At 41.4% G+C, this 23,823-nt stretch overlaps 4 protein-coding genes across 6 annotated transcripts; 2 read left to right on the top strand and 2 right to left on the bottom strand.

Moving 5' to 3' along the window:
* Positions 1-314: 314 nt before the first annotated feature.
* arl1 (ADP-ribosylation factor-like 1) lies at positions 315-2,603 on the bottom strand. 2 transcript variants are annotated; one of them, XM_077543378.1, is made up of 6 exons: positions 2,449-2,603; positions 1,779-1,916; positions 1,079-1,160; positions 896-1,007; positions 639-817; positions 315-559 (listed from the first exon to the last, which is right to left on the bottom strand). In XM_077543378.1, exons 1-6 carry the CDS (start codon positions 2,450-2,452, stop codon positions 529-531), a joined length of 546 nt encoding a protein of 181 aa, XP_077399504.1. In that variant the 5' UTR covers positions 2,453-2,603; the 3' UTR covers positions 315-528. The 2 variants fall into 2 exon arrangements, with proteins under 2 accessions (XP_077399504.1, XP_077399505.1); XM_077543379.1 differs by lacking the exon at positions 2,449-2,603 and adding an exon at positions 2,264-2,415.
* On the top strand, positions 2,521-10,086 carry LOC144034547 (DENN domain-containing protein 11-like). Of its 2 annotated transcripts, XM_077543376.1 has the most exons (9): positions 2,898-3,539; positions 4,444-4,543; positions 5,464-5,622; positions 6,345-6,501; positions 6,597-6,735; positions 6,821-6,952; positions 7,882-8,032; positions 8,132-8,200; positions 8,484-10,086. In XM_077543376.1, exons 1-9 carry the CDS (start codon positions 3,176-3,178, stop codon positions 8,677-8,679), a joined length of 1,467 nt encoding a protein of 488 aa, XP_077399502.1. In that variant the 5' UTR covers positions 2,898-3,175; the 3' UTR covers positions 8,680-10,086. The 2 variants fall into 2 exon arrangements, with proteins under 2 accessions (XP_077399503.1, XP_077399502.1); XM_077543377.1 differs by lacking the exon at positions 5,464-5,622 and having other exon boundaries at positions 2,521-3,539.
* LOC144034546 (FYVE, RhoGEF and PH domain-containing protein 4-like) lies at positions 10,008-17,528 on the bottom strand. Its single transcript, XM_077543374.1, has 15 exons — positions 17,259-17,528; positions 16,025-16,144; positions 15,451-15,964; positions 14,388-14,718; positions 14,179-14,324; positions 13,796-13,952; positions 13,592-13,730; positions 13,448-13,506; positions 12,808-12,951; positions 12,515-12,687; positions 12,302-12,332; positions 12,144-12,227; positions 11,810-12,079; positions 10,433-10,564; positions 10,008-10,346 (listed from the first exon to the last, which is right to left on the bottom strand). The coding sequence occupies exons 1-15, from the start codon at positions 17,377-17,379 to the stop codon at positions 10,113-10,115; spliced, it is 2,655 nt and encodes an 884-aa protein (XP_077399500.1). The 5' UTR covers positions 17,380-17,528; the 3' UTR covers positions 10,008-10,112.
* LOC144034821 (G2/M phase-specific E3 ubiquitin-protein ligase-like) lies at positions 17,475-21,064 on the top strand. The gene is given in 12 exon segments (XM_077543895.1): positions 17,475-17,493; positions 18,563-18,755; positions 18,804-18,840; positions 18,940-19,016; positions 19,082-19,198; positions 19,304-19,513; positions 19,600-19,683; positions 19,781-19,943; positions 20,010-20,120; positions 20,215-20,361; positions 20,488-20,589; positions 20,592-21,064. Coding segments are annotated over 12 exon segments (1,353 nt in total). The 3' UTR covers positions 20,685-21,064.
* Positions 21,065-23,823: the final 2,759 nt, after the last annotated feature.

Below are 23,823 nucleotides of genomic sequence, written 5' to 3'. Positions count from 1 at the left end.
TTAAGCAGTGTTCCATAAATTTGGTAAATCAATGGGGGAAATAAAAGTGGTTTAACTATGTAGGCACAATACAAATTAAGCGGTAATGGGTGAAACAGGAAAGTAATTTTACTAATGTACAAAGAGAGACTGCAATAACACTTGGTGGTCTATTGGTGTGTAGAGAATTGGCCGCTATGGGACTGACTGTCGTGTGGACCGTTATGGTGCCTCCTCTCCTAGCACTGTCATGGCATTTTTGCTTCTTTTATACATGCAGTTCATTTGAGCTTCTGGGTGATGGAGTGAATCAATCGGACCAAAGGCACCCAGGCTTAATGTCATACGAGGTTACTTTGTTTTATTTAAAAGGAGTAAGTGTAACCTTGTCCATCACTGTGCTCACAATGCTTTATGCAAACAGTAGAAACGAGGCCTCCGCTTTTTAGTCCCAGGTTTGGTCGGAGTAGGCGGGTAGTGAGGTCTGTCATACAGAAAGATATTTACAAAAAAGGGCGTGTCTTCTTTCTCATTTTTGTGTTTGTTACTCTACTGCCGACTCTTGAGAGAGTCCACCAGCCTGCAGAGGGAAACACAATATCAGTAAATACTCTTCATAATGTGGGTGTCTTAATGGTTAAAAATAATAATAATAATACCACTCCATGGCTTCATCTAAGCCTGTGCCTTTAGTCGCTGAGGTCTTGAAGATCTGCCACTTCCTGTCTTTGAGGGCGGGGAGGCCCAATGCGTTGGCCACCTCTGCCGGTGTCATTGCCTGGTCCATGTCTTGTTTGTTTGCAAACACCACCAGGATGGCTTTCTTCAGCTCCTCCTCCTGGATAAAAATTTAAGTAACTATGAGAGGACTGAATACCCCTTGAGATGATTAGTCAGTGGTGTGGAATAAACTCACCTCCAACATGGCCACAAGCTCAGACTTAGAGATGCCCATTCGGTCACGGTCGCTGCTGTCGACCACGTAGATGACCGCGTCTGTGTTGGAGTAGTAGCACCGCCAGTATGGCCTGTGAGAAGATGGTGGGGGGGGACATGTTCAAAAGCTACTGCACTCATTCTAAATCAGTGCCATACGTACCGGATACTCGTCTGGCCTCCCAAATCCCACACCTGGAACTTCAGATTTTTGTATGTGACAGTCTCCACATTAAAGCCGATTGCTGCATAAAAGGGACAACAGAGGAAATCGACTAGTCAAAACACAACTATGTGCAGACAGGTCATAAATCTAGTTGAGGGATTCCCAACCTTTGAGCTCTCACGGCTCACCAGCCAAACACAAATCTGATTAAAAAAATATATACTGTGATCCTCCATTTATCATGGGAGTACATAGGAGAAAATCTGGGATATTTAATTTAAAAATGCCTCACAGCAGGAGCTGTGCAGCATTATGTCGCCTCAAGTTTCAAAGATAAGCACATGCAACTTTATTTTTGCTTGATAAATTACTTAAGTCAGTACGTACTTTTATTTATTGCATCACTCATGGTAGATGTTTTTGTTTGATCAAAGCAGCGTGGGCGCAGACTTTAATTTGAGGAGTTGGTGCTTGCAGTGTGTCCTACCGACCGTTTTACTTAAGCGTTCAATTGTTCTGACAGTTTTACTTAAGCGTTCAATTGTTCTGACAGTCACAGTACGGCAGGTATATAAACAAAGATACATTTGTCGTAAATAACCATCTTCAGAAAAAGTACGTGAAATTGGATAATTTCCCATGGCGTGGTACATGACTGGTTGGAAATCACTTACGTTTACTTAGCGGGAGTACTTACTGGGAATTGTGGTGACCACCTCCCCAACCTGCAGCCGATACAAAATGGTGGTTTTCCCCGCACCGTCCAAACCCAGGATGAGGATCCTCATCTCCCTGGTTCCAAATAGGCCGGAAAAGATACGGGAGAAGAAGCCACCTGGAAGTACACAAACATTAGTTGTGAGTTTCCTCAAAACAGCAACCATTTGAATCCTGCAACTGCTCATTTTAATGTAAAATGGATGCAAATGCAGGGGAACGGAATCAATTCAATCATCAATGACTACATGACTTGTTTGTCATTCAGCAAGCTTTGATCCAGTGGGCTCGACTGGTTAGCTACCATTACTTTAGCAACAGTAGAGAGGCACGATTGGTGTAAAAAAATAAAAAAAATAAAAAATAAAAAAAGTCAGTCACTTGTTTTTGTTAAATGTTTAACACTTGGGTGCCGGTTCTGCATAAAATGCTACATCGGTTATATTTGAACTGTCCACTCCTCACCAAAACAAACATCGTAGGGGGCTGCTAATGTGGCTTTTAGCTTTAGCCAGTCGACCTAAAGCACAGAAGAGGATTTAGAAGTCGACAAAATACAAACTTTCGTGCGTTTTCGCGATCGCTCTAATGGCATATAGGATAGCTAATTTGGTAAATATGAATTAGGTTGTATTTCAGAGAATACGCACCCATTTCTTTATAAAACTACAGGACTTGTCTCGCAGGTTGGGTCTGAAAGCTTCCGTGTGTGGTGACGTGTCCTTTGATGACGTCACCCGCCCGCGCGGAAGCTTCCACACACGTTTTAATATAGCAACGTGACCTCATATATCTCGTCCAAAATCGACGTTTGGATCTGTTCTAGCAACTCTGTCAGTATAAAGTCGTAAAAAATATATAACAAAAAAACAAAAACGTTTTTGTCGAAAGTGCGGCTGGTTGGAAGAAGGCTGTATGATAACGGAGCACACTCAAGAAGCCAAATTGTTCCCAAACGTTTGCAAGCATTTGTTTGTTAACCCTAACACCAGAATATCTGATCTATATCAATTTAGGAACTACACAGAATTTCAAAATGTTTGAATAGCCTGCCTTATACGAATAAAAAAAATAGTCATCTAGAAAGAATGTATTGTCACGCTTATGCTGTTTCAAAGGGAATTTGAATCGTTTGCTTGTGAACATAACTCGAGCTGGAGCGAAGGAGTTGCCCCACTCGCAACAGCATAAACACTGTCTAATTTATGATCTCCCTGCGAGGAAAATCCTATCCTATCTGTGAGGCCCAGAACAGAATGCAAGCCTTTTGAAGCATTCGTCGACCATGCGGGTTTGAGCCCTCGTCGTCCACGGATGGGTCCGGTGGTGCCTATCGCCTGAGACATCAATTGCAATCCGCGACTAGACGCAGACGGGATGGGGGAGCGGTCGGACCGAGCGCCTCTGCTGGACTGGGAGGAGGTTCCGTCTGCGGACAAGCCCGCCGGTGCTGACTCCGACTCCAGGGACCGACTAGATAGTCCCTCCAACAGCCGCAGCCCGCCGGCACTGCCGGGACGAGGGTGGAGCGGCGGTCCGGGTGATCCAGACGGCTGCGGCGCCCCGCCCGCGACCTCCATCACCCTGCAGGCGGGTGCGGATGGAGCGCTGCGCCTTGACGCGAAAGAGCATCCCTCGGATTCAGGACCTGGAGATGTGCCGCTCGAAGACCGGATGGTGACGTGGGAGGAGAAGGACCAAATCGTGTCAGTTTTTGTCGTTACGTTCAACACCAGAACAGGTGGGACATCAACTAGGCAACACACAACCAGACGTTTGGCCAGACAGTTCATTAGGTACACCCACAATCTGTGTTCAAACTGCTTTTATGCTCACTTTCATTCATTAGCAATCAAAGCAATACAATACAAATAGGAATGGATGTATGATGGGGATAACGATCTGTCTGCGCGTCTCAAACAGGTGTGGCCCTGTTTTATGACCTGGCCTGGCCTGGCCTTGAACTAACAAAATCAGCAATTGATCGCTAATCTACACTCTGCAATATTGTCAGGCTTCTTGTTAAACCAAGTCGGGTCACTGATCCACAGGAATGCTGAATAAAACAGCAGCTTCTGTGCAGAGGACAGCTGGACACTTGATGGTGGTTGGGCTTGCATTTTCCCTTTGACAGGGACCAGTGGGCGTAACAAGGCCTCTTCGCTGTAAGGACATTTTCTCTATTTAGTTACATTGCAGTCAGAAGAAAGTCAATCCCGGCTGGGGATTTGTTCATTTGAATTACAATACGGCAGTGGTGGCTTTCAAACCTTTTACATTCAGTAGGCTACCACCTTAAAAAAAATACTTGTGTTTCGACAAATGTTGTCATTTTCCGTGCACTGTGAACTCAGACCAAAAAGTATTTTTTTCCTTTCAAATGTTAAAAAAAAAGAAGATCTCAAATCTGGCAGTGAGCACTCCTCCTTTGCTGAGATAATTAGGCAATAGAGTAAAAGTGCACATTTTAGAGTGGCCTTTTATTTTGGGAGCCAAAGGAACACATCTCCATTGCCAAGATAGTCCATTCACCTGAACAGGCAAATCAAGATGTTGATGAAACCTTTTACATTCCTGCCTTTATTTTCTCTGCTGCTGCAGCGTATTTGAGTGTGTGTTGTTAACGTGATCTGTGTGTGTGACAGGCAACATGCTTGAGTGGTGCCTTCCAGAGGATATGGACCTGGAAGGAGTGGAGTTTAAAGCCATCGCCAGCGGCTCCCACAGAGTCACCACAGACTTCATGTAAGTGGCTGCCAATTTCATGTAAATATTTGATCAACTATTTGTTAGTGTTAATATTTAATCACCACCTTCGTTCATATTTTATGATATATAGTTTGCATGCGGGCAGCACGGTGGCTGACTGGTTAGCACGTCCGCCTCCCAGTGCAGAGGACGTGAGATCGAGTCCGGGCTTCGGCCTTCCTGGGTGGAGTTTGCATGTTCTCCCCGTGCTTGCGTGGGTTTTCACCGGGTACTCCGGTTTCCTCCCACATTCCAAAAACATGCATGGCAGGTTAATTGAACACTCCAAATTGTCCCTAGGTGTGAATGTGAGTGTGGTTGTTCGTCTCTGTGTGCCCTGCGATTGGCTGGCAACCAGTTCAGGGTGTACCCCGCCTACTGCCCGAAGCCAGCTGGGATAGGCTCCAGCACCCCCGCGACCCTTGTGAGGAAAAAGCGGCCAAGAAAATGGATGGGATGGATGGATAGTTTGCATGCAGTTAATTTGACTGACTTTTATTTGCTCTAGCTAAAAAAAAAGAAGAAGCATGAAATGCTGCATCTTTTTTATTAATTAGATTTTGAAAATTTGGTATTTGTTTTTTAGAGTACAGTATTTGATGAAATAACACTGTTGTGTCTTGCTATATTGGCAGAATTCAATTTAAAATTAATAAACTCTTGTAAATGTGTAGTTAAAATTAACCAAATGCGCTGAAAGTAAAATTTTACTACGCAAGAATAGTTTTCTTTTATTTAATACAAGATAGCAATATGAAATGTTGCATCTTTCTCTTGGCGTTCGAAAGAAAAAAAGATAAATAAATAAATCCAAACGCAGCTCAGCCATCTGGCCTCGCCATCGCTTCCATGATTCACAGGCCTTATCTGCCCCCCCTCCTCCCCTCCCTTCCCCTTCACATGTCATGTATGGCCAGCTACTTCCGAAAAGGCTCCTACTTCGGCCTGGCCTGCTTCGCCAATATGGCTGTGGATAGCACGGCGGAGCGCGGCGCCAGGATGAAGTCTGTGGGCATCCTGTCGCCTTCCTACACTTTGCTATATCGCTACATGAGCTTCCTGGAGCACCAAGTCAGGTACCACATTGGAATTTGGGATCTGGTCAAATGGTTTATGACTTCTGTATTTCGTAATCTGCTTTTACCACCAAGCTAAGTATTCCCTTAGCTTTCCCTTGCAACCATTCCTAAACTCTGGCCTGCAGTCACTAATGCTGCTTACTCATCATCATCATCACCATCATCATCCACTTGTGCGTCTCTTTTCACAAAGAGCTCGCTGTTGGTCACAAGATGGTTCATTTACATCTCGAGGATACTTTCTCATCCAGCCTTACTTCCGCCTTTTTTTTTGGAGGGGGGGGGGGGTGTTCTCATCCTTGGAAACAAGCAAAACATTTAGTTTCAGCTGAAAAAGCAAAATAAAAAAAGATCTTGATCAGCTCAAAACATAATTGAAACAAGAGCTGCTACTGATTCTTATCCCTTGCTTCTAGAGAAAAACTAAGATCAGTTTTGCACCCAACAATTTGTTAAAAAGAGCTGTCTGCAAAAAAATGTGTTTCCCAAGTGTTAGCAGTCAATTAATTGTCAAAAATATCTATCTCAAAAACTGGAGCCAATTCAAAGGAACAGATGTCATTTTTGTACTAAGCCGCCCAAAATGACCCAGAAACCATTCAAATATCTTTGGGAAAAAACAAATGCGGTTGTCACACATTTACACCCGCTTGATGTTTCACTGCAGCAAGAATGTGGTTGTTATTTTGCTGAATGTGGCCTTTTTGCTCGTGAGCCAGACTCCAGCTTCAATCCCCGGGCCACTACTCTCCCTTGGAGGCCTTCTTTGAAGACAAGAGGGCACTGCTGCTCCCTAGCGGCCATGACGTCATTTCACTTTGCCCTATCAGTGCCTGGGGGGCTGCCATCCACCATAGCATGCACCCGGAAATGAAGGTAAAAATCACCCCAAGCAAGACCCAGTGATTAAAAAATACAAAAATAAAATTGTTTCACATTTGAAAGAGATTGTTTTGTGCTTTCCGTGCCAGATCACTCACCCGGCGGGTTGCATGTCCCAGTTCATCCGCTTCTTTGGCGAGCAAATCATGGTGCTGTGGAAGCTGGCGCTGCTCCGGCGGCGAATCCTCATTTTCTCCCCGCCACCCGTGGGCGTGGTCTGCTACAGAGGTGCTGTGTTTTTACGGCGAGATGGGTCAAACCGACACTGTTGTTTTATTGTTGTTGTCCCCCCAACCCCAATCCCACTGTTTAGTGTACTGCTGCTGTTGCCTGGCAAACATCTCCATCCCAGGGGTGGGCGTGGCCGTGCCCGAGTTCAGGCCTTTCTTCTATGTCAACGTGGCCGACATTAGCGCGCTGGAAAATGAGCTCTCCTATGTGGCATGTGAGTGAAAACTGTAACGTCGGGATAACATACAGAATGTGTAGATGCACACATTTCATAAGTTTTTGAGCATTTACACTATTCAAAAGTTCTGTAATATTGGGTATTTTAAGTCCCCCCCCCCATATAATTGCTTCATTAAAACGACTTTAAAATTCTCAGTTAATAATTGGTTACTATATTTTAAAACAACAAATTAAGCAATTTTACATCTATCAAATGCTTACATAATATATTAATTGTAAATAACAGAACATTTTTTTACATACAGTACTTTTACATATCCTGAACATTTAATGTTTAATAATTGTTTGTTATTTGTAAAGAATAAACTTAAAATGTCAAATATTAGTAAAAACAATGTTACATGTTTAAGTAAAAATATATGTAATTTGATATGTTAGAGAAATAAACAATTATACTTGTACATCATATAATAGTAACTTGAAAAATTGTGCATATACAATTTTTTTATTTAAAATATTTTCTAAATGCTTTTGTCGTAAATGAGGAAACAAAATTAATAACATTAACAATTGAATTATAAATATATTTAAATGAAATGATCTTAAAAATAAATTATACACTGTTTATATTAATAGACAATTTGCTACATTTATTAGAATGCTGTAAAAAAACAACAACATTAAAGTATACAGTATTACATATTTTACTTGTTTGCAGTAGAAAACCAATTATTTATTTTTTTCAAAATTTAAAAAATGTTTTTGTTTATTTCCCATTTTCTCCTTTATTTTCCATGGAAAACACTCTCTGGAGGCATATCTTTTTTATTATTATTCAGAATTTTTGGGGTTAAGAAAAAAACCACATGCATATCAGTTTAATTTTCGCTTTTGGCCATCCAACCCAGTTATGGCCCGCTCGTCTCTCCATTTTGAAAATGAACATGTGTTTGCGCTGCACAGGTACTACTGAGAAGATCTTCGAGGAGAAGCGAGATCTGTACGACGTCTACGTGGACAATCAGAACGTGAAGACCTACAGAGAAGGTCTCAAGCCACTGCTCCGCATCAGCACCGCCGACCGGGAGAAGTACCGCAAGCTGACCGAGCAGCGGTGCGTCAGATAAGCAAAGAAATCCAAATACATAGCGGCGTCGCCAGTGTCTAGATAAGCATCAGTCACATGTTGTTTGTATGATGTGCATTGATGCAGGAAAATGCTGCTGTACTCTCAGGAGGAGAATGGCGACTGTGTGTCCAGTGAAGAGGATCTCTTTATTCTGTACGTGCACATGAATGAATGAAAACAATACATGTATTGAAATGAACCCATTTTAGGGTAAAAACGCAATGACTTTCTTTGGACCCATGCTTCGAAAAGAAAAAGTTTGACACACAGCAGATACTTACTGTATACTGTGCAGTGAACTGGTTGTGGCCGGATGTTGTGACTTTTGCTGCCGCTATCTAACAGCTTCAGCTCACGGCAATTTTGACCAAAGCCAAGTCGGAAAAAGTCTTATACCAAAGTAGCACTGTACATATACGGTATGATTTGTCTTCAGGTTTTTCCTGGAGCAAAACAACAGGATTTTCCAGACCCTGAGTGAAGTGGCCGCCTGTCCTGACCCGACGCTGACCGGCGAAAGCGTGAGGGCCATGGGCCTGGACCCACACGGTGACCGGCTATTCCTGCTCCACCTGCTGGAGATCTACGGCTTCGATACGCTGCTGCTGTCCGACCAGCTTTGCTGCAGCTGAGACGCTCGCAGAGTTCGTGTTCGGGATGGCTTCTTTTCCACATATAGCCGCATCATCATTTCTTTTATTTATTTTTTTAGAATCTAGAATTTAGAATGAGCATGCCCCTCAGCTCACCCCACATGGACACTGGAGGCTGTGTTGCATGACCGGTAAACACAGTCTGGTAAAAGTAGCGTCCTGTAAATACCGTTCGCTCTGTCCAACGTGGGTCTGCTGCAGGCCTACTTGAAGCATTTATGTACAAATCAACACTTCATTTGTAAAATCATGTGAAACTGATTGTATGTTGAGGACGGATCCTTTTTATTTATTTATTTATTCTTAGCCTGAGCTGAGACCAAATTGAAATCTTTTCAACAGGCTTGAATGGCGTTCACGCGGACTTATTTGCACGCTGCCAGCTGAGCCTCCGCATCCAACGTCCAGTTGGGGTTTGAACACTAATCAAGACAAGCACAGGCTTGCGGGGAGCAAGTTCAGTCATTTTCTGCTGTCTGCACTGGTACCTTGACTTAGTAATTCAGTTTGTTTTGAATCACTCGTATCTTAAATCACCTTACCAAATGAAATAAACTGAAATGCCATTCTCTAGCGCCCCTCAAAAAAAATCATAAAAACATACACTAATATAACCCTAGAACGTAAATAATTCTACCATTTTTGCATGATCATTTCAAGCTTCAGTTTTAATGGAAGTAAACATTTTTAATGTTACAGGTCAAAATGACTAACATTTTTTTTATTTATTAACATCTACTGCAGCATTGATGCCAATTTCTTTAGCTCATCTATGGTGTTTCCTATTATGTGTTAGCATTAAGCTAGGAGACGTTTAGCAAGATCAAGTTACAATAAGAGGTGTCATGAAATCAGATTTGAATTGGAATGATTTTTTTTTCTTTAAAAATGAGTGCGCCACACCTGAATCGTTCCACTTCAAAATGTACCGTCCTTGATATGTATCGCTACATATTGATTTGTCAAAAAAACACACCAAAAAAAAACGATTGCAATAGGAAAACTGAGTGCATCGGATCATTGTACTTTAAATTGGACTGTCCTTTACTTATTGGAGAGATGCGCACATGAACACAGCACTGAACAGTGTTTTCACACGTTTTCTTTTTTTTTGTTTACAAGACAAAGCAAAAGTCGAAAAACTCATGTGTTGGTACCAAGTCAAGGTACCACTGATTTTTAGTGTGGATATTCAATGGCAGTAACTTTCTATCTCTGACAACACAAGATGAAGTGAATGTGTTTTCTCAAGGTAATTCCAATCTTGTAAGGCCTGGGTTCAAGCAAACCTCGTAGGGATAGTCCGATTCATGTTAAAACTATTTATTTATTTGACTGTAAACCATTTCAGAAATAAAGTGCCCCGCCACCTGTGAGGAAAACACACTGGTCCGTTTGAATGTTGCCTATTTCTAAACAATGATCAATTCTTCTCCACTGGATTCGTTGTTGCCATCATCAGAGCCCGTCGCGGCCGCAGCTTTGAGAGTGGCCATCCAGGCTTGTTTGACGTTGGCGTGGTCGCAGGTGAAGGTGTGGCGGCTTTTGGATTGTCTTAAATTGAAGCAGGATTGTCCCTGGAGCTCCTGAGGGGGATCTTCCACTGTGCAGCCAAGCAGAGGAATACAGGAGAGAGGTTTCACATCCTGAGGGGGGAAACAATAATGATGACGGTAAGTCATATTGTGTTGGTAGAAAGAAGAAAAAAAAAATCACGGTGTTTGCTTTTTACCTGTTGATCAGCATACAAAGAGAGGACCAGTGGTTTTGTTTTGGCGATGACAGCCCACACCTGCTGCCACGTTTTGGGGTTGTCACCGTATTGCAGGAAGCCGCTGATCAAGCATGACGTGGGAAAATACAACTGGGAAATATTTGGATTTTTAACGGACAAAAAGGTACTGAATTTGGACATATGCTATGGATTTGGATCAGGGTGGTATCAAGAGTCCTGTTATGTTTTTTCTGAAATTGGCTATTTGTAATGAAATACAAAATATTTAAAAGTAATTTGTTTAGTAAGTATAATTAATACCAGTACAAAATAATCATGCATTTTTTAAAAAATGATAATCTGGTCACACAAGTGTGTGCGTGTGGTGCATTAAAATTGGGAGCAGGTGAGATGGATCAGAGAGAAATTATATCCCCCCCGCTCCGATCCACCTGCTTCTCAGATGTGTTAGTAGTGAGTGTATGCATTAAAAAAATAGGGGGGCATGGTGGCGAGGCGGGGGAACAGATGGGGATGGCAGCACTGCTTAATACAGCGGTCTAGCCCAAGCGATGGTTCCCCACCCTGACTCACCCTTCACTCCCAAAAACGTATTTATATGATTTTTATGGGGGGTTTGAAAAGAATACAGAAGGCTTTGATGTAGCTTCTGACACGAAGAGGTGACTTAAAGCAATAATAGTTATTACAAAAACGGTCAGCAGGTGGCAGCAGAGTATAGGAGCTCAACCAGGGCCATGTTGCAACAAGCTCTTTTCCTCAAGGGTTTTCAACAGGTTTGTGAATATTGATGAAACTTAGCTATATTCTAATGCTAATTGCTGCAAAACAGAAACACATACAAATGCACTTTTTACTGATGAAAGAAGAGACTAATCTTTCTTTTGGTAGGTTTCATGTTTTTATAGCAATAGAACACAATAGTCTGTGGGTCTTGCAAACTGTCAAAATCCAGTAAAACGAAGGGGGGTTTGCTTCAGTGAAAATGGCTGCCAGTGAATGAGTTAACTAAAACATTTTCATTGTTTTGGTTAGTTGTTTTCTTTGTAATAAAATCATTCATGGGTAAGGGTGAATGTTTCATTTAATTGTAATTAGATTAATCATAAATATTGAAAAAAAATGAGCTTGGTTAGTTGAAATGCATTTATTTTTTTATGTATCTCAATTGCAATATTTAAATATTTGCACTTTTTACATTTTGGGGGGTAATAGATTAACTCTAAATGCTAACCTTCAAAAAAGAAGCATGATGTTTTTTTGTTTGTTTTTTAAACAATGACCTGGCCCTCCCTCTGTTTTCAAAAACCAAACATGACCCTTTGAGCACGAACGTTTGCCCCGATCCAATCTTCCCGTTTTGGATGGACTCACCTCTGACGTTGGCCTCTTGGTTGTCTCCCCCCTCCCTCCTGTCGGTCCCGTCAGGATGGAGTAGCAGGCCTTGCACACCTTGTTGAGCTTGTTGCCGTCGTACGCCAGCGCCGCCTTGTTGTCGGAGCACTTCCAGCACACCACGCAGCCGCAGGCCCGGCAGTGATGTCGGCGTCTGGTCAGCGCGTTGAAGGGCTCCTGGCACTTCATGCACACGGTCACCTCGTTATCACGAATCCAGCGAGGGGCGCGCCGTCCGAGCTCCTCCGCCTGGAAAACGAGAGCCTCAGCCTGCTGCTGCCGACCGCCGTGTTGCAGGTAGTCTCCCACTTACTGGTTCCTCCACTTTGAGGTCCTTAGACGCCAACTTGAACGTCTCGTTTTTCTTCTGGAACACTTCGATGGCGTCTCGAACGACCTGGAGGACAAGAAACGCATTTTTTCCCCACTCCATGTAACATGACACATAAGAAATCCTGTAGTAGCCATTACCTTTATCCACTCATCTCTGTCCTGCTCAGAGCTATAGAAGAGAGGTATAGAAAAAAAGCTATGACTAACAGAACGAGAGCCCACCAGATCGGCGTTTACACTGCACGGTTTCCTCAGATGGAGAAAAAAAAAGGAAACTTGAGGAACAGCCTAGACTAAGCTCCAGTAGGGGAGCACAGTATGGATTAGGAGGGGTTAAAAAAAGGTGCATACCTGGCCTGTAGCTCCAGGGTTTTCTCCTTTCCCGACACCTGGAAGGTGTACGGGTGGTCCTCATTGGTGGTCTGTTGCACCTGCATGCCGTCCACTCCTATACGGCAGCGTACCGTAAAACGCTGGCCCGCCAGGCTGAACTTTGGCGTGCAGCACAGCAGGAAGTTGTTGAACTATGCAGACAAACAGTCTACTGAGACCAAGACATCAAAAAGTCCCTTTCCAATACAGACTTTTGATTGACAATACAGTAATTTTGTTGTTTGTTTTTATTTTTTTAAATGTAGTCATACCAGAAAGAGGTGCCTCTCCATGGCGGACATGTTCCTCGCGGCGAGCTTGAGCAAACGCCCCTCCCTGAGGAACTCGTTGGTGGGGTTCACCACTTCCTCCTCGCCAACCATCTCGTAGATTTCCAGCAACCTCTTGATGCTCTCCTATGCAAGGATTTTTTAAACTCATTTGCTCCCCAAAACGTATAAATACGTTCAATTTTAAATATTACATTGCTCCCAAAGATATATCAATATGTTTTTATGCTAAAGCATACAGATGGCTTTGATACAGCCTCTCAACTGAGGAGAATGCTTGAAGCAATGGTAGTATTACAAAACGGCCAGCAGGTGGCAGCAGAGTATAAGAGATGAACCAGGGCCATGTTGCAAAAACGCTCTTTTCCCCCAGTGTTTTAAATTAATTAATGATGAAATTTAGATAAATTCTATGCTAATTGGTGCAAAATGGAAACAGATAGAAATATACTCTTTTCCTGATGAAAGAAGAGACTAATCTTTTTTTTGGTAGGTTCCATGTTTTTATAGCAATAGAACACAATATTCTGTGGGCGAAGTGAAGGGTGAAGGGGTTGCTTTAGTGAAGGGGTTGCTTTAGTGCTTTCTCGTTTTGCAACAAAAGATGAACGTGACAACTCACAGCTTTATGAATGGCGCTGTTTGAGTGGTTGGCAGCCATGGAAATTGTCTGCAGGGATTCTGCGCAGGAGAGAGACCGAGATGGTCCAAACTGGTTGCAAGCGAGGAAATATTTCCTGAATACTCAACGTCCGATGATACTCACGCTGAGCAAACTCGTAGTCTGGGTGACTCGGCGGTACGTTCTTGACGTAATCCCTGAGCAGCATTTCATAGCGAGGAATTCTCTGGACTGGTTCCAACATGTGATGCTGCAGAGTCAGACTGGCACACACGCCCTGTCTCTATATAGGGAAATGTTGATCTTGAAACTTGGGCTCAAACTATCTTCAGGGATTTTTATTGCTACCTGGATGTCCTGGATGATGTTACGGAAAGCGGATGAGCGCTCAGTCCATATTCTCGACAACTCCATGGCCTGGTCGAAGTTGCTGACGTAATCGGCGTACATCCTCAGGAAGGGGGCGTGCTGCAGCAGGACATTGCCCAAACCGGGGCACTCGTGCCTGGATGAAAAAAATTGGAATCTGATTGTATTTGCCCAATTAGCATCTGTTGGTTCCAACAGTAGACCTAAAGCGAAAATCTATGAGTAATTGCCCATAGATGCTCACTTTAAAATACTTGGCACCGAAATCATGAGCTCAAACGGCCAATCCAGAAAAAGACAAATCTGCAAATGTGATATAGCGAACATGCCAGAGTTGACCGTGCTCCGTTTTTGTGACCCACCAGCGTCCGATGCAGACTTCCAGGTCAGGCAACAGGAACTGACTGTGGAACGAGTAGATGGACGAGATGTTGGAGAAGATGTTTCGTACTACGTCGGCCGGAAAGGAGCCATGCCCGGCCTCGTCCGTCAGTCGCATACAGAAAACCTGCAAATGGAGAGTCTGTGTAATGCATTGTGGATCACGAACCCCCCCCACACACACACTGACCTGGTCTAGAAGATGGAGGCGAGCCACGTAGGCCCTCTCCGTGTGAAGCAGTTCGCTGACTATCTTGAACAGCTTCTGTTCCGTCTTCTCCTCAGTCTTCTTCTCAGTGGGCTCCTCACACCGCTGGTCTTCATGAGTGGCCTCAGTCCATTTGCAAGAGAACCTGGAACCCACGCGAATCTTGGAGCCCCTTTCAGCACCGATGGGATCGCTTTTTCCATTTGGAGTGACTTCCCTCTCGGTGCAATTGACTCTCTGGTCTACTGGTGCTTTGTCACTAATAGTAGGCCTACCGCTTGAGAGAGGAGGTTCTGCTATATCCGATGACGTTCTGTAAAAACAAACCTGGCGTTACAGCGTCGCAATACCAGACGGGACTAATCACCTTGACTAAAAAATAAATACAAAATAAAAACCACAACGTTAGCATCTTTATATGTTTGCTAGGGATAGAGCGATTATCGGCGCCGATATTCAGCATTTTGACAAATATCTGCATCGACCATTTTGGAAAAATGATATGGCTGATAATGGATCCATTTGATCTGACTCTGGGAATTTCTATCTTTGTATGAAATTAAAACAAAGATAAGTAAAATTGTAATACTTTAGATATTTTTAAATAAAATGAAAAACTTTATTTACTGTAGCAAACAATAGAGAGCTATTTACTTAAGTTTTAACTTTTTTTTTATGTAACTTTTGAAGACATGCTACTGCCCCTGGAAGATCCCTGAACTTTGTTAGATTTTTAGTCAATGTCTATTGACTAAGATTTTTTATTATTTTTTTAAACACCAATATTTTTACAAACCCTAAACGTTCATATGCTTAAAATAAAAATAGCTGGAGTTTGTTAAATTTTTTATGCCAATATTTTCCCTTTGAGTGAGAATGAATATCAGTTATCGGCATCCTTGACTACTAATTTAAAAAAAAAAAAACTGAAAAAACCCATATGGGTCTATCTCTAATGTTAGCCACAGAAAGAATTAACAAAGCTGACGTCTTTATGCATAATGGTTAATTACTTTTGTACAATAAGTCCAAAGAAAAATGCAACCTTTCATCCAAGTACACGATGAGGTTGGGCACACTCAAAGACTTCCCCGCATGCTTCTCGTGTCCGTCAGCCTTCCCGCTTGGGATCCTGTTGAGTCCCAGCCAGGATTTGGAGTTGGTCGATGGGGTGTAGTTGCCCATCTTCCCCTGGACAGGACTGGGGGTCTTCAGTAGTCCTGAGAGAGGGCTTCGGTTCTTAACGGACAACTTGGCCGGGCTGTGGCCTCCCTCCTTCAAGGGACTGCACTTGTGGATTCCTCTCTTGCCCGGACTCGGAGAGGCCAACGCCGGAATGCTCACGAGTTTGGGGATCTTCTGAGAAGGGGACAGCCTGGTAGGGCTGAAACGTGCATCGCTGAGAAAAGTCGCTCCCGCTTTGTTGGGACTCTGGGACGTGTGGTAGCCTGCTGCTCGTACTGGAGTTTTGTCTTCATTTAAATGCTGTGGGGGGAGGCTGGAAGAAGATGGTGGTGCGGTCCCGATGGGAGACTGGAGGTGCACAGGTTTGGGAGGCACTGCGAGGAAACACCAGCTGACGTCAGAATCTACTAACCTCAAAGCGGATTTGAGCTCACCTTGTGGCTTGGAGGGAGTTCTCTTGGATTGGCTGGTTGCGTCTTCATGGTGTGCGGAATTGGGCGCTGATCCACAAGAACCTTCACAGCTAGACGAGCCACACACGCAACTGCTCACCACTGAAATAAACATGCTCACTATTTCACCATGTGTCTCATTGTGCATTTTGTTAGGCTAATACTAATAGCATAGTTCAGTAATGTTTCTAACTTGCAAACTTTGACCCCGAGTCTGATTGCATCTCAGACTACACATTGACGTTTTTAAAATCAATTTGAGGCAGTGAGTCAACATTCTTTATGACAAAACCCAGCAATATAATTACACGCAATAAATCTGCACAGATCATTTTCCAGTTACGTCACCAATTATGTTTGCTCTTACCTTACATTCACTTTGCAGGCAAAGGTTGCGTTACTTTCTGTTTCTAGGCTTTTGCAGCTCACTACTGGCTCTCTGTCAAGCTGATCTGCTGGTCACGCGAGCGCGTCTAAGTCTCAACTATGTCACACTTCTGCTTTCTCACTTCTGTGTCAAGTTATTTAACATGTCAGCATATAGAAAAGGGGCATTTATTTGCTCCTCCTGTAAAGGCTAACACTTCCCATTACGGAATCCACTTAAAATCCATTTCCAGCCAGGATTTTATTGCAGAAATAATACATTTATGTGAAGAAATCTCAAACTTCAGTTCACTTGTAAAGTTCCAAGTGATGGTTGGCACTGTTGACTCCATATTCTATCAGTACCATCAGGGCAAGAATTAGACATAAGGGGTAGAACAAACCCTTCAGTAGAGGAACACTGGGCCTTTGTGTGTTGCTATGCGTGCGTGCGCGTGCGTGATTGGCATACAAAAAGCAGCAAAATAGCAAAGTCCACGCTGAGTCAGGGGAATGGGATTTGCCTCAATAATCCAACAGGCATCAATTAACACGATTCACCATGCATGTAGACGCCAACAACACATGACATCGTCATAACGTTAGGAAGTTGACATAACATGAACTGACATAAGCAAAATTGAGTCAATTAAAAACATTATAGATGCATTAATTATGTCCTAGAATTCTATCATGTGTTATGTAAAATGGATGCCCAGTACGGTTGATTAGTTTTAAACGACTACAAGACAACCAAGCAAACTATTTTAGTTTGTAATACCGTGAGAGTAGGCTAAATTACGTGCATATTTGACTAAAAGCGTGTTTTTAGTGACAAGGTGCAGCTCACCTGTGTGACAATCCGGGGCGGCGCCTTTCGCCTTCCGTCGGACCGCCACGCGTCTAAACTCGTCCATGTCGCGGCTGCTGCTGTTCAGCGTCAAACTATTTCTCTTCTTCAAGTCAAACATTGTCAAAGTGTCTCAACTCGCTGCCCTAATACTTTAAGTCAATATGGAAAATGAGTGCGTGAGTAAAGGCCATAAGTTGGAAGCCGTACGGTGTGATGAACGTGCAGGGGGCGTGTCAGACTCAGAGCTGCGTGCTGAGGTTAATTATGAAGAGGCGGACTCCATTTGCCTGCTTGAGGGATTGCCTGCTATTACCGCAGTATGCCTGATGGCACTAGAGTGCGAATTGAAATTGTCAATTTTACACTTGGTGTATTTTTTGTAAATACATTTTACGCAGTTTGGGGGATTAGACTAAAAATGAATGCCCTGTACATACACCGCATTAAATAAGGTAGCTAGAATAAATGTAAATAAACTTTACTCAATCACTACGGTACAGTGCACGAATAATAGGCTATGTCAAAAATAAAGTCTTAATAGCTAGCTATTAGTCCTAGCTGTTTTTTTTCTTTTGTTTTTTTAAAGATTTTTTTTAAATTTATGTTTACATGAATGTAGAATTTTAGCTCGAGCTAATCCACATAAATTCTAGGTATCTTGCTACTTTTGAAGGCAAATTTTCTTAAAATATTCTTATTCAAATATAATTGTGTTGCTGGCAACTTGTCATAATAGCTACATGCTTTTAAAATGTATTATATTGGTGACAAACACAGCAACATAATTAGGTACCCATAAACGTTTTTTAAAGTGTTACCTAGAAGTTTCTATCTATTCATTTTTGTGTACTTAATGTTTTGTCGGTGGGTGTCTTTATTAAAAATGCGGACATAATATTTTGTTGTTTCATTGTCTTTTTACCATTGAGGGTTTGTTTATATCATGAATATTTCAGAATAAAAATGTGTTTTCTGTTTGTTTGTTTGTTTTACTCTAATCTAGTGATCGCAATGTGATGCACTACCTTCTTCCACTTACAGATGTCGTGAAAGGGCTGAAGACCTATGGCGAACCTAGTGCGAATTGGAGTAGGCAAAATTTGTTTCGTACGTGCAAAAATGTGTTTTGTACGTACAAAAACCGTCCTCGCGCACGCTTGCTGCTTCTCTCCGCTACGCGTACAATACCTTGATTCACGCTTACGATACGAGGGTCGAGCGGTAACAATTGGTGGGTTTCATGCGACTGAGTTGAAGAGAATGATTGAGTTCTAGCTGTGTACATATTCTCTTCAATAAAGGTGGTGGTGGCCGACGAAAGCTTGTAGTCATTCCACCGGAAACAGAGGGGTACTCGACCAAACCTCTACGTGCTATGTCAGCGAATGGAAGAAGCACTTTTTATATTGTACCTCTTCAGGAGATATTAGACACCTCTCCCTTGCCTCCTGACTCACAGCACTTTACAAAAATGCCGAAACAGACCTGTTACCAGTAATAAAACAATACATAATATTACTCTTTTTGTTTTTAAATCTGCAGTCTCCTGATCAGCTTTGTATTGTGGACAATGGAAATGGTAGAGCCTATGATAATAACTATAAATTACAAGTAAATTGACTTAATTTGTGGAAGTATTTGTAGTACGTATAGAGCAGTTCATCTTTTCAAATTCCAGATCCAGGTGTGTCCAATTTGTTTGAAAGAATTTCCAGAGGATGAGATCACAGTCCATGCCAGCCTATGTGGAGAGAGGTAAGCTATTTGTTTGATGTCAATTTTTTAATTTTTTGGGATAAGTACTTAGTTTAAGAAATTAGTGTTTTCCTTTCAAACTGGTTGTTTCCACAAAGCTTTGACAGTGGATCCACTAATGTAGCAGATGACCACATTGCAAGTACATCTGCTCAAACTTCAGTATTCATACAAAAAAAGAGGCAAGTTTTAATTTTGACGGCAGTTGCACAAATATATTGGTTGATACTGTCTTTTTTCTTTTCTTTTTTTTAATAAACCACATGTCTGTTTTTCTGTTTTCAAAGTTTGGAAGATATATTGTGCATCCTACAAAATCAAGTTGACACCACAACTGAGTTCAAATTGTGCGTGGATGGAAATGAGCTCCCTGACAATGGAAAAGGGAAAAAATCGACATCTCCTGTTAGTACCCTTAAGGTAGCGTATATTGGAGAGTCAGGTGTTGATACAGGAGCCCTGAGAAGAGAGTTTTTGACAGGTATGCTGTTTCAGGTGTTAAACTGTTTCATTTTGATGTGAAAGTCCCAAGTAATTATACCTTCATTTGTTGTCTGCTCCTTTATGTTAGATATGATTTCAGGAATTGAAAACAGATTTTTTGAAGGAGATGATGTGGAAAAAGTCCCAAGTACTCTTTGACATACCTTGATGATAACAACTTCAGGTTGGTATCACCTATGTTTTTTAATTCATACAGGGCTATATGATTTATTTATTTATTTAAATTTCTGACTTCAAGACTTAACCTATCTTCCACACAGAACTGTTGGTGAAATAATGGCAGTCAGCCTAGCACAAGGTGGTCCACCACCTGCTTTCATGAAAGAGTGGTGCTACAACTACATCTTTACAGGGGAGGTAGACTTCAGTAACCTGTCCGCAGTGGATGCGGAAGACCTTGTTTCTTGTCTACTTATCAGCAAGGTAAACAGAATTCGAACTCAAATGAGTATGAATAAAACTTAATTTTGAAGTTGTACTCGTTTTCAGGTAGAAAATGCTGCAGATTCACAGTCTCTCATGATGTTATCAGATGATATTGTGACCTGTGGATACACAAGCCAAATCAAACTAGACAACAAAGACAAAATAATTCGGTAAGTGTTACTTTTTATAATCACTGCCTGAGTATGTATTTTCTTGTGTTAGGAATACTGTTGTTTATCGCAATGCTTCTTGTGGGTTTTTTAAAGAGCAATTGTCTGTCTTACATTCTACAACAAGACTGATCCCAATGCTACAGCAAATTAGAAAGGGCCTGGAACTATTTGGCCTGCTGGATCAGATGTCTAAAAACACTGAAGCTTTCCACTCCATGTTTGTTCCTGGGAAAATCATCAAAGTATTGATTTTAACTCTCAAATATCTTGTCTTACATTGTCCAACTATTCAGTTGTGCGTGTTTTCCCTGCATGTCATCCAAGTGTGCAGAGTTGAACACAAAAATAATTCTACCCTCTTTTTGTAGCCTGATGCTGATTTCATCATGATGAACTGCCAACCACGTTTCAGTGAAAAAGGGACATCCAAGGAGACAACTGAGAAAAGGATAATCAACTTTCTCCAAGATTTTTTTTACAGGAGGTAGAAATGTCAGGTACGATGAACACACAGGAGTATAAATATGCAAACACAATTAGAGTTTTCTTAATGATTTTATTGTAGTAAAAATAACTTGTTTCCTGACAGATTTTTTTTTCAGCATTTATGCACTTTCAGTGACTTTAGAAAAATTATTAGTGAAGCCATACGTTATGGTGGGGGGTTTCATAGAGTTTAAAATACAGTACAGGCCTAAAGTTTGGACACACATTCTCATTCAATTAGTTTGCTTTATTCTCATGACTATTTACATTGTAGATTCTCACTGAAGGTATTAAAACCATGTATGAACACACGTGGAGTTATGTACTTAACAAAAAACAATCTTTAAGGAGCTTCCAGAGGTGAGAAAGCATTTTTTCAGTTATTTCACCCTTTTTTTTGTTAAGTACATAATGCTCCATGTGTTCATTCATAGTTTTGATGCCTTCAGTCAGAATCTACAATGTAAATAGTCATGAGAATAAAGCAAACTAATTGAATGAGAAGGTGTGTGCAAACTTTTGGCCTGTACTGTATATAATATACCGGTACTTGTTCTACAGTAAACTTGCTGCTCAGTTTTACAAAAACAGGAGTTACATCATGTTTATATTTGAATGTCATTGTTGGTTTGACAGAAAATGCAAAACTAGCATGTACAGGTCACAGCCACAGGATTCAAAATGTTGAAAAGGGTAAATGTTCTCTGAAGTTGTAGCAGGGCATCATCCTCAAGTGGGCAAAATATTTCTGGAACCACAATGGAACTAGTCGTGTCTTCGCTTTGCAGTATGGCACTCTCCCAGTTAATCCCTGGGTCTTGGAGGTCCAACATAAAAATATATTACAAGTCAATGTTTTGTATGTATGTAGAAATAAAAACACATTGTGTAAAAACTGATGTATTGACTCAAATAGAATTCTACCTTTGCCAACATATTGTCTCGAGCTGTTTTAGATTTGCCTCATTTAAATAAATAAAATTTAAAAAGTACAACTTCAGTACATCGTTTTTTGTTTTTAAAGTGCATCTCAAGTGACACCAATTTCAGTCAGGCTGGATGTTTTGTATTTTAAAAAAAGAAAGAAAAGAAAAAACAACAATGTACCTCAAGCCTCTCTCCATCAAGATCTTGAAAGTGTCCCATACACCACAGCTGTTCTGGATTGAGACTTCCCTCAGTTCGGAGTGGATGATTATTCCACCCTCTGTGAAAGGAGTGACGGTCTGCTTGCTGTCGAGATACAAAGATGTAGTGCACACTAAAAAGGTGAACTTCATCGGAGATGTCCAGTACTCCATCTTCTTCCAGAGAGTGAAGAACATAGTACTTGCTTGTGACTGCTACCCAGACATCTCTCCAAAGTCGCTCTATTTTGCAATGAAATAAAAGGTTTACTTCAATTTCTAAACTGAAAATTGAAAGGAAAAAAACATTACATTGAACTGCTACAACACCCTTGTTACCAGCAACATGTCAACAAAACTAACCTCTGGCCGTGAACGCTCTTTCCAGAGATAAAGCTTGCTCTCCCCGTTCCTCTTGTGGCAAACATGAAATGTGCGATGTCTAGATTCTCAACACCCTGATCTGCTCTTACTCTAAAAGGAAAAAAAATACATTAGGCAAGGGTAAATCATAATTTAGGTTAATAATACATCCATCTGAAAGGATATACTTATAAATTATTACAAAATTAATTGCTTTGTGACCAGGTATATTTCGGTGATGGTAAACTATGAAGCTGGATTGCTCTCATGAAGAATGAGAAAGAAATTGACGATCTGTTATTTGTCGCAGCATCCAAGTACAAGATCTGCAATTTATGACAGTAAATTATACATAAACTTTAAGTCCTGTTACATTTCAACGACTAGTGTCTTGGAGCTCTCAGTGTAGTGGATTGTGCAGTCCCAAATGTTCATCCATTTTCTGTACCGTTTAGCCCCACCAGGGGTCAGTAAAACAAAACAAATTACTTTTTTTGTGACATACCATGACTGCATCTCCAAAGACATCAAATTATTATACAGCTTTCCTACATATTGAGGTCATTTAAATTCCATTTAGAATTCAATTTAAGACCAACTTCTCTATGTCCCAAGTTGTCCAAAGTAGCTACTGTATATAAATGCCATCAGTCTGCTTTAAAATTAACATCACTGTTTTGTTGGTTCCACCTCCCTCCAAGATTGCACAATGTTGCAAGTTTTTCTGTAAAACATTTTAGCAATGTTAATTTATTTTGAGATTTGGGGCTATTTACAATAATAAAATTCTAATTATCCTTATTGTTATAGACTGATTTAAGACATGTTAGTACTATTTAAGGCCTTATTATTAGATTCATGAATTAAATGTCTTTTTAAGATTAAAGATCCCCAGGATCCATGAAAGATAAAAAAAAAAAAATTCCCATAAATATCTGAATTATTCAAGTAATACCAGCCACAAATGAATTACAAAGCACTTTTCCTCTCCCATGAGCTGGAAAAATGTTTAGTACCTTTTTCATATTCATCTCAAGAATAGAAAATCAACAGTTCTAATCTGCTTAAATCACAGAAAAACTCAAGATGGGCTAATCACTTGTCTCTAGTGTTGTTCCGATACCGTTTCTTGGCCCCCGTTACTGATTCCGATAAACTATTTTACCGATACCTAGGGAGGGGGGGTTTCAACATGAAAAAGCTGCCCTGCCATTGGTTCAGAGCATTCAAGGGCCAATAGGATATCTTGGGTCGGCATGCAGTGAACACGTCACTCATCAGTAATTGTCGTGCACAAGCAAGGCATGTTACTTGTTAGTACTTGCCGCTACCGATACCACTGTTTTAATGCAGTATCGGGGCCTCTCCTGATACCAGTATGGGCGTCGGAACAACACTACTTGTCTCTTAAGATATATTCCTATGCACCATTACCCAACTTTTATGCACATTAAAAACTTTCAGCAAAGTGCTAAAGCTCTGAACATATCCTTACCTTCCTTGAGTAACCATCGACTCCACCAAACAGCAAAATATTATACCTGGAGGGGGGGGGGGGGGGGTCATAATAAATTCTAATGATTTTAATAATGGCAGGAAGCTTATTTTACATTACCTTTGAGTTTATGATTTGTGTCAATGTGGACCAAGGAAAGGGGGCCACGCACGGAATAACTTCTTCACATGATGCATCCTAGCTCCGTCATCCGCTTGAAGATTCCTGCAGCA

This window comes from Vanacampus margaritifer, chromosome 15 (genome assembly GCF_051991255.1).
Source record: "Vanacampus margaritifer isolate UIUO_Vmar chromosome 15, RoL_Vmar_1.0, whole genome shotgun sequence".
NCBI classification, from domain to species: Eukaryota; Metazoa; Chordata; class Actinopteri; order Syngnathiformes; family Syngnathidae; genus Vanacampus; species Vanacampus margaritifer.
Note: the sequence above shows the minus strand (reverse complement) of the source record. Positions and strands in the feature narration are given on the sequence as shown.

What these genes read in the sequence shown, in the direction of transcription:
- LOC144034546 (XM_077543374.1), bottom strand. Translation starts at nt 17,379, where the DNA reads ATGTTTGACTTGAAGAAGAGAAATAGTTTGACGCTGAACAGCAGCAGC. An exon ending in AACTCCCTCCAAGCCACAAG is followed by an intron (nt 15,965 to 16,024) that starts GTGAGCTCAAAT and finishes GTTTCCTCGCAG; the next exon opens with TGCCTCCCAAACCTGTGCAC. An exon ending in ACATCATCCAGGACATCCAG is followed by an intron (nt 13,731 to 13,795) that starts GTAGCAATAAAA and finishes TTCCCTATATAG; the next exon opens with AGACAGGGCGTGTGTGCCAG.
- LOC144034547 (XM_077543376.1), top strand. Translation starts at nt 3,176, where the DNA reads ATGGGGGAGCGGTCGGACCGAGCGCCTCTGCTGGACTGGGAGGAGGTT. An exon ending in TACGTTCAACACCAGAACAG is followed by an intron (nt 3,540 to 4,443) that starts GTGGGACATCAA and finishes TGTGTGTGACAG; the next exon opens with GCAACATGCTTGAGTGGTGC. An exon ending in TGAGCTCTCCTATGTGGCAT is followed by an intron (nt 6,953 to 7,881) that starts GTGAGTGAAAAC and finishes TGCGCTGCACAG; the next exon opens with GTACTACTGAGAAGATCTTC.
- arl1 (XM_077543378.1), bottom strand. An exon ending in GGTGGTCACCACAATTCCCA is followed by an intron (nt 1,161 to 1,778) that starts GTAAGTACTCCC and finishes CCTTTTATGCAG; the next exon opens with CAATCGGCTTTAATGTGGAG. An exon ending in AGCTTGTGGCCATGTTGGAG is followed by an intron (nt 818 to 895) that starts GTGAGTTTATTC and finishes ATTTTTATCCAG; the next exon opens with GAGGAGGAGCTGAAGAAAGC.